Source organism: Merops nubicus, unplaced genomic scaffold (assembly GCF_000691845.1).
Source record: "Merops nubicus isolate BGI_N331 unplaced genomic scaffold, ASM69184v1 scaffold18108, whole genome shotgun sequence".
NCBI lineage: Eukaryota > Metazoa > Chordata > Aves > Coraciiformes > Meropidae > Merops > Merops nubicus.
In genome coordinates this window covers 13,048-22,202 of record NW_008625317.1, presented here as the reverse complement: position 1 = coordinate 22,202, position 9,155 = coordinate 13,048, and the positions used below count along the sequence as shown (strand labels likewise).

Genomic DNA, 9,155 nt, shown 5'->3' with positions numbered 1-9,155 from the left:
GGGTGCTCACACCAGTTTCAGCAGGCACTAGTACTCTGGCTGGCAGCCTCTAAGATGTGCCTCAAAACTTACCCACTGCTGCCCGTAGCTGTCTTCCACATCATTAACCCATCGGTCATCCCATTGAACTCTGATTCCTAGCAAGCCAGAAGGCCAGAAGCCATTCTCTGCCATAATTACAAAATAGGTGAAGAAACCTCCAAGGGCCTGGATCATACCTAAAGAGATAAAAAAGGATGATAAAACTCACGAAGTTACTGTGCAATTATACCAGAAAGCAGTTTGCAGGAGATTCTAGACACCTAAAAAAATATTACTCCTCAGGAGGCTCAGTCTTCCAAGCAACAGCTATAGAAATAATTCACACTAACATCAAACTCGGCTGCAATCCTTTTGCTGAGTTGCTTCTGCTCCCAACTTTGTACAGAGTTACTTCTGTTCTGCCCTGTGCTGCAATGGCATGGTACTCAAGGACACAAGATAAAACTCCCTTTGTATTCTCATTAAGCCTTGCCCACCCCCAACCCTTGTAAAATACAGTCAAGCAGGTTCCCAAGGTCTGCTGCAATTAAGCACGAGCTCCCATCCTGTGAACTGGGCACGTCTCTGTAGCTGCCTTTAATCAGGGCTCCTAATACTGTGTGTTTAGGGACATGCTGGAGAGAATCCTTTACTTCTAATTAAACTAACAATGGGATCTATGTTCTTACTGAGCAAGTCCAAACCAGAGGAGAGCTGGTTGTCAGCCAGTTCCTTTACAGTGCTATGCAATTAAACAAAATTACTGTGAAAGCGATTCAATAGATGGAGCTGCACGAGCCACCGCCATGTGCCACAGGGGCAGAATCACAGCAAGTTCTTAACAGCCTCAGGTTCTGGTTTGCACACCCCAAACCTCACCCCTACACCAAAACAAACAGCACAGTCACAGACTCAGGACTGTGTACAACCCTGCTTCCCTGAGTTCAGACCAGAGAGAAGAGAGCAGCTTACCGATCTGCCCATAGGCCATGCTGATCAGCCGCTCGTTCACCAGTTTGTCTGTTTTGGGATTTCTGGGCTGCCTCTTCATGATGTCACTTTCTGCTTGCTCATAGGCCAGTGAGATGGCAGGGACCTTTGGAGATGGCAGGACTGCTGTTAGAACCACTTTCATTTTCAACCACATGTAACCTTTCCCTATCCATGTTTTCAGCCTAAAAAAAGAGCACTGCCCAAAAGCCCTAGCTGTACTATTTGGGAAGGACCTTACCACCCCCTCCCTATCCCAGTTTGTCCTTACATGGAACTGAAGGGCCCTCAGACTCAGAGAGCCACAAAACAGGGAGTGTGGATTAAGGGAGTATCAAATGGTCACTTATTTTAAGCAGTAACACTACAGAAAATTGTATTTTAGCATTTCCCTGCCACATGTCCTTCCTTTAGAGTACCCAAGAATACCCAAATTTCTCCTCAAGATACAAAAAAAGACATTCACCATGTCAGTGCCCAGATCAATGCAGAGGATGGTGACTGTTCCCAGGGGAAGGGGTATGTTTGCAATGATGAAGATCAGGAACGGTGTGATTTCAGGAATGTTACTGGTCAAGGTGTAGGCAATAGACTTCTTCAGGTTATCAAAGATCAGACGCCCTGGGGTGACAAAGAAAGAAGAACATAACTCAGTTATCAGCAGAAGGCAGCTAAGTCACCCATAGGCAGGTTCAGTGGTTAACACTGAAGGGCAAAATGCAACTGCAACAAACTGAAGAGTTCTTTTGTACCTAAGGGTGAGACTGTGTGCTCTATGCACATCATCACCCACATGGAGTTTATTTTTGGTCACAGCAATCAGGGTTCACTGCATACAGCAACAGGACACTAAGCCCAGGTTTCTGAAGATCATCAAGAAACCCTGGAGGTACTCTCTGCTCTGCTTCTGTTTGAGAGCTATTGCTCTCTCAGGGAGGGAAATGCGTCAGACTCAGCTGGCAAAGATGACTACAGACTCAGTGTTAGACAAAAAAGACAAGGTAGCTTTTGTTACTCAGCTCCTTACTCCTGTTACCCATCCCAGAGGGTCTGGCTGGTCCCACAGAAAGGCAGAAGACTTGGAAGGGAGGAGGAAAGTGCTGCCCTCCTTGAAAACACTTGTTATGGAGACAAATTCAAAGGAGAGCCTTGCAGACACATCTATGTCAGAGAGACTCAGTAAGGCACACCTCTGAAGCACATTACTTCGCCACCACTGTGCACAAGTTATAAACTCACCTTCTTCAACCCCAGTAACGATGGAGGCAAAGTTGTCATCCAGCAGAATCATGTCAGCTGCCTGCTTGGAGACATCTGAGCCAGCAATACCCATAGCAACACCAATGTCAGCCTTCTTCAGGGCTGGGGAATCGTTGACACCATCACCTGTGACTGCTACAATGGCACCCTAGTCACAAAGAGAGAAATAGAAAGACTGAAGTCATCCTGAGATTCTTTTGGGCAGAAAAGCTTTCTCCTATCATTCAGAATCATAAAAAAAAAAAATTCACTTTGTTGTAAAGAGACCTAATTTTCTCCACTTCAGAAGGCAGCACTGGTTGGCAGTTTACATATATGTCTGAGGATCTCTCTGACATGAAAACCTTGGACTCCCTCTCTTTACCTGTCGCTGACAGCCTTCCACAATTATAAGCTTCTGCTGAGGAGATGTCCTGGCAAAGACGATTTCTGTATGATGAATCAGGATGTCATCCAGTTGCTCACTAGTCATGTCCTTCAAATCTGAGCCATGAACAACACAAGCTTTGGCATCCCTGCAGTCAAGAGACAATATCATGTTTTGCTTCACAAGTTAAACTAAGATTCTCATTAACTGTATTTGCCCCATAAAACGATGGTTCTGCAGTGCTTTAAGGGAATACCAACCCCTGCTGTGACTAAATACTGATCCAGACAGCCTCTGCACAGAGGTTCAATGCTCCAAATTTACAGTGTAGATGGAGAACACAAAGAAAGACAAGATGACAGCACGAAGTAAGAGGAAAAAGCCCCAGGAGCAGACTAATTCTTTCTACAGCTTTTTAAAAAGCATCAAGGCAAAGACTAGTTGTTTCCACAGCTCTTGGCCTCACTTCAAGAAAGGAAACCGTGGCTAAGGCAGTTAACTTCCAACTTCACAACAGATGCCATGATCTTCTGCAGGCAATCCTTTTTGCAGTAGACTTATGATGTACACGTGGTTCTTCACGGAGGCAGATTATGCCATGCCAGTTCAGAGTAATTTACACTCTTCAGCAACAAAAGTGTGCAATGTTATATTTAGACTGGTTTGCTCCCCTGCATACTACAGCAGAATGCCACCTCTCTAACCCAGCATACCATCCCTTATAGGTCTAGGAGACTATCCATGCAGCTATGACATCACCCAGTTCAGACATGGAAATTCCTTCCCCACCCTTGCAGCCAGCTGCTGGCTGCTCAGTCACACAGCCCAGTGATCCCCAGCCTGCATTACTACTTCTGAAGCTACCCTTAGGGAAAAAAAAAAAAAAAAAAAGGAGAATTCATCCACAATACTTGTCTTCCCCAAGCAATTCCATTCCACAGGGTGTCTCTATTCACAGTTCATAAGCTACATGGCTACCCTCCAGCCCAAACACAGGCTGGGTCAAGCTAAGCAATGCAGACAGCCCAGCCATTCTGCAAACGGCCCGCTCATGCCAAAGCACATTTTCTGAGGATGCCTCAGCTCTGTGCTAGGCTAGGAAGGCAAACATTAACCCCTAAAAGGAAAGAATTCCATTTTCACAATTATTTTTCTTGTAGCTAACTAGTGGCAGTTCTCCCCAGCTCAAGTAGTTCCCTCTGCCCACCTGCAATCAGACCCAGAGGAGTCTGAGAGCAAGAGGGACAGAACTCTACTTTGATCAAGTTTATAGGTGCTGTTTCAGCTCTTCTCTAAACAGTACTAACCTGTTTGCTTTCAGTAGCTCTTTCAGCCTGGACTGCAACTAACAAACTCGGTGTTTTCTTTTTACTAGTCTTCCAACAAATCTGTAAGTTATCTTACTAAGTAAGCTTGACTAGGTGTATGTTTGGAGGCAAAACTATTTAAAGATCTGAAATCACAGGAGTACATGGTTTCAGGCTCTGCAGCAGCAGTGCTCAATAGCCCCTAGACAGCCAACTCCTTCACCCAGTCTACTTCAGGTACTTTTTCCTGCCTGCTATGCTGGGCCAGTACACAGTGCTTCTGCAGTGACATGAACCACGCAGGGCAAATGCTCAGTTCAGGGGTTCAAAAAAGCCCCCACCAGATTTCACTCAGCCAGCTGTTTCTTCCCCCAAGTGTGGAGACAGACCATGAGAACAGGCAGCTACAGAGCTGAGAAAGGATGGAAGAAACTGCCCGAGTTTTCCATACAGGGATTACTCCTGACTGCTTCCCATGCACAAGAGACATGCACATTCAAGACAGCCTTGTGCATTCTTCACATAACTCATGATACACATTGTGCTAAGCAGTGCCAAGCTTTTCATGTCTAGGGAGAGATGCTGAGGGATTATCCGAGGCAAGGAGAGATGTAAATGCTTAATTCTTTGAGCAGCTCTGGCCTCCCCCACCAGTCAGTACCTAGGGTTGACCTGGCTGACGGGAATGTTGAGTCGAGCAGCAATATCTTCTACTGTTTCATTGCCCTCAGAGATGATGCCGACACCCTTGGCAATGGCTTTGGCTGTGATCGGATGGTCTCCAGTAACCATGATAACCTGAAATGCAAACAGACTGCTGTGAATGTCTTGCCTGTGCTGCAAAGCAACGCTGCCCAAAAGGTAGGGCCCCTTGGGACTGAAACAGCCACGTGGCTTTTGTTGTACTAGCGAGCCCCGGCACAGAGTGAGTCTGAGGTACAGGCAGGAACCTGCTACCAGTATGCAAAGGATTGAGAAGGATGGAAGACAAAGAAACCTGTTGATCCTCAGTCAACAGATCCTGTTCTGTTTCCAGCCTGTGCTTTGCTCTCATCTGTCAGTACTGTGGGACATGCAGAACACACTTGAGCCAAATCACATGCCTCAGGACACCACGCCATCAGCCTGTGCCAGCACCCTAGCAGTATGGAATCTCAGTTCTCAGTCCACTAACATACAATCATTTGTTTTTAACTCAGAAAAGAAGCATGAAGTAGTAGCAGTTAGATTCTGATCAATACTTCAATCACATTACAGCAACACAGAGAGTAAGGGAAGCTCTTTACATCCACAGGTATAGATCAAGGCAACTTTCAACCCAGGAATAAACTACCTTGATCCCAGCGCTTCTGCATTTGCCAACAGCATCTGGCACAGCAGCACGAGGAGGGTCAATCATAGACATCAGTCCTACAAAGCAGAGCTTGTCTACAGGGAAGTTCAAGTCATCTGTATCAAACTGGAAGCCTTCAGGGAACTGATCGTCAGGCAGAGCCAAGTGACAGAAACCTGTAACACATCAAAACCACATTTATACAGTTCCTACATATCAGGAGGCAGAGAGTGAATGCTTATTGCTTCTGCACACAACTACACAAGAATAACAAGGCCGTGTCAGAGGCTTAGCCAGGGCTATTGAGGCAGGAGTCATGCTCATATCCTGATAGCTAATAACTGTTGCTAGGTGCCCAGACACAGCCTGGTTCACATGCAGTGGAGCAAATCTAATACCATGTGGCCCCATGGAGACTGAAGGTCCCAAATGCTCTGCTTCATTTTGATCTAAGCTACCCAGCTGCTGGCAAGAAAAGACCCTGCAGGCTGCCTTTTAGATTAAAGGCTAGAGGCAGGACTGTCCCTGTATGAATTGCTGAAGTGACCTTGACTCAATGTTTTGGTTATGGTGCAGGCACAGAGCGCAACCCTCCACTTCATCTGTGGGGGCTCTGTACAAGAGCAGGAGGGACAAATCTTTCCCAATGTATTGGGGCTGCTTTTCCTTACCTAACACTCTTTCCCCAAGGCCTCCCAACTCCAGGTAAGCATTCTGAAAAGCATCTTTCATTTCCTCGTCCAGTGGTTGCTCTTTGCCATGAATGAGAATGGTGCTGCAGCGATCCAAGATCCTCTCTGGAGCTCCCTTCATCACCAGCAAGTAGCGGGATTCTGATGGATTTGCATTTTTGTGGATAGACAGCTGAAGTAGAAGAAACAAAACCATTTTATACCCACGTGCTGTGAAGGCCACAAATAATCACCATCAGTGTTTTATGACTACAATAGCTCAGGGCAGTTTGTGATATTCTGCTCTAGCCTTCATTTACCTGCACTATAAAGAGGCCCACAAATCAAGAAATCACTGTATTTTTTTTTTTTTAACATTAACTTATAGATTTTTGCAATGGCTTTTTTTTTTTTAATCCAAGTTCTACATATTAAGGTCATTTCCCATTACATTCCTATTCCCAGATTTGAGTTCTTCCATTCTCTGTGCAGTACTGCTGCAGGAACCATGTCTGCTTTCTCAGCAGCTGACCCAGTGTTAAGGCAGCTCCAGAAGCTCTTACACAGTGTAACTAAGCATGGCCCATTAACTTAAATTTGAGGCACAGTGTGTGCAAATATACGTAAGTGCTTCACACAGTGGCTCTCCCACAACAAGAGAGACACTTACCTGGTACTTGTTGGTAGAGTTAAATGGTATTTCCACCACTTTGGGATACCTTTCTCTCATCTCCTTGACAGAACCACAGCACAATTCAATGCATTTCAGAAGTGCAGACTCAGAGGCATCTCCTGCCACTGCTCTCTGAGGAAAGAGACAACTATCAAAGCATACATCCCAGTGGACTTGCAATAGAAGATCAGGTATTTAAAAAATAAAATTGTATTCATCTCAGCCCAGTCCCAGCTTCTACAGAACATGATATGAGAGCAAAGGCTAAATAATAATTCTATTACCTAGTGCTGACAAATACTGCATTTTGGAATGCCAGGCCTCCCAGCCTGAGAGAGAAGCACTCTTCTAGTGCCAAAGTCAAGAAGCTCTTTTAAAGGGCAAAGAAAGTTACATAACCAGGTACAGTCAGAGAGGCTGGAGGGTAAACTTTGAGAAGAACTGCTTTAAGTTGCTTGCCATGAAGAACAGCAAACATGACACGGAGACTGATGACACGCACATGGAGACACTTGCATGTGCTCTCCCACCCCAACATACAATCAGCTTAACAGGCATCTGGCAGAAATCTGTCCATGCCTCCTCCCCCATGACAACAGCACTGGTAGAGACCATAGATGATGGCTCTCAGCCTTACAGATCTGTCTGTGCTTCCTCTTGCCTAATTTAAACCAACTGTTTCTTGCCCTTCTAGACTCTTTGTCCATGAGAATTTTTTTAAAGTTTTTTACTTTCATTTTTATACTCTTTCTGGTGGTATCTAAAGACTTTACAAAACTTCCCCCTCCAAGCATTCCTTAGATGGGAAGAACTCCAGCTCTTTATCTTTGGTCTAAAATACACGACCTGAAGTTATGGTCAGAGGAAAAAATTGTTTCATCATTTCTGTTACCACAGTATCAGAACACCCTTGGGAAGATGTTTACTAAGCAACATTACTAATATTTGACAGCTAATAAACACTGTACAGTTAATTTCAGCCCTGGTTGGGTCACAGTTCAGAAGCAGGAATCTGAGTTGATGTTGACTCCATTTGCATCAGTGCTGAACTGGCAGAAGTTGAAAAAGCCAAGTCTTGCCAGTGAGAGCAGACTGGCTAAAGACAGTCTCCCATGACTGCTGCTCTCCCAGCTCTAGGGTCCACTTCTCCCAGCACCAGGTGTTTGTAGCTTTAAAGCATAAAAGTGCCCAAGATAGCAATTCTTGGAACAGCCAGACATTAGGAAACACCTATGAAAGCTTTCTGGTCTTTCCTAAATATGTCAGATGTATACGATCTCCCAAACAGACTGTAGATGCTAGTGGATGGCAGGAGTCTGCTGCTGGAAACATGCGCTATGGGCAGAGGAGGTGGGGCTGGAAAGGCATCTCCTGTAGGAGTGCTAGGCCACAGAAGAGACAAAGAGTGGCAGATACCTCTACTTTGCAGGTTCCTGTGACCCACAGGAAGTAATCTCCCTACGATTATGGGGGGGCAGTGGTGGGGAACAGGACAAATGTTTCTTTTAGGAACTCACCTTAAGAATGGGTACATTTTCCTGGTTGGCCTGAAACACAGCACGGTTGCAGAGACCTGCAACTCTGGACAAAGCAGTCCAAGTAGCTGAGCTCTTGTCAAAGGAAGCACCTGCAAGCAGACGAAGAATGTCAAAAAGCATTCTGAGCCACAAAAAGAAAAAAAAGGAAAAAAAAACCAAGAAAACCAACCCCACATAAGCCCAAACTACTACATGCTTAAAAGCAAGAAGCCTTTACCTCAGAAATAGGAGGCATTTAGAACTTGTTAGCACACTACATCTCTTTCAATTCTCCTCCCTGCCCAGGATCCTTGTGAGCAGCTGATTATTTTAAGACCCAAGGGTGAAATAGCAACAGTGCTAAACAACACTTATGCTTTCAAGATTCCAGTAAGAGCTGCATCCAGCAGCAGAGGCCATGCTGACAAAGCCAACGAATTCTGGATAGATAACATTCCTTCAGAGGAGCTTAAGTAAGGGATGCTGTGTTCCACCCCAAGGTGGCCTCAACTTGACCTATCACCCAGAAAACAGACGAAATAGCTCCCAAAGGAGTAATGCTTAAATAAAGCAAGCTACTGCTTCTCTCATGCTGGTCCTTAAGTTTGCTTCAAGGGAGATAAAACGAAAAGACAGCTAACTGATAAGCTAGTGTACTTTCCATGAAGTGATATCTTCTAGGTTTATTTCTACTGCAGCCAAGCCAACCATTGCCAGGCCAATACCAAGTGCTTCCAAATAACCCCTTATTTATAGCTTGTTTCTTTGCACTAGTGTTAAAGACCAAGAACAGTAAAGAAGTATTTAAGTGGTTTGGACAAGAGCAATGTTTTGGAGTCTGTGATGCTGCTGCACCTTGCCCCAATGAGAAAAGTTTATGCTAATATTGTGTTGCAAGCACAACCTTACACAAGGGAGATAACAGCTAGGGAACTCCTGAATTTGGTTGCACTAAACAGTTCTGGAGAGACAAGTACCTATGTCAATTGCACAGCACACAGATTTCAGATTCTTAT

At 45.0% G+C, this 9,155-nt stretch overlaps 1 protein-coding gene across 1 annotated transcript in view; it reads right to left on the bottom strand.

The window, feature by feature from the left end:
• LOC103778074 (sodium/potassium-transporting ATPase subunit alpha-1) overlaps positions 1-9,155 on the bottom strand; it is an 18,947-nt gene that overhangs the window by 2,816 nt on the left and 6,976 nt on the right. Inside the window, exons 9-18 of the mRNA XM_008945645.1 lie at positions 8,140-8,249; positions 6,620-6,754; positions 5,950-6,142; positions 5,279-5,454; positions 4,607-4,743; positions 2,636-2,786; positions 2,251-2,419; positions 1,478-1,632; positions 994-1,117; positions 73-218 (exon numbers count right to left, since the gene is read on the bottom strand). Coding sequence (XP_008943893.1) covers positions 73-218; positions 994-1,117; positions 1,478-1,632; positions 2,251-2,419; positions 2,636-2,786; positions 4,607-4,743; positions 5,279-5,454; positions 5,950-6,142; positions 6,620-6,754; positions 8,140-8,249 — 1,496 coding nt within the window. The remainder of the gene's footprint in view (positions 1-72; positions 219-993; positions 1,118-1,477; positions 1,633-2,250; positions 2,420-2,635; positions 2,787-4,606; positions 4,744-5,278; positions 5,455-5,949; positions 6,143-6,619; positions 6,755-8,139; positions 8,250-9,155) is intronic.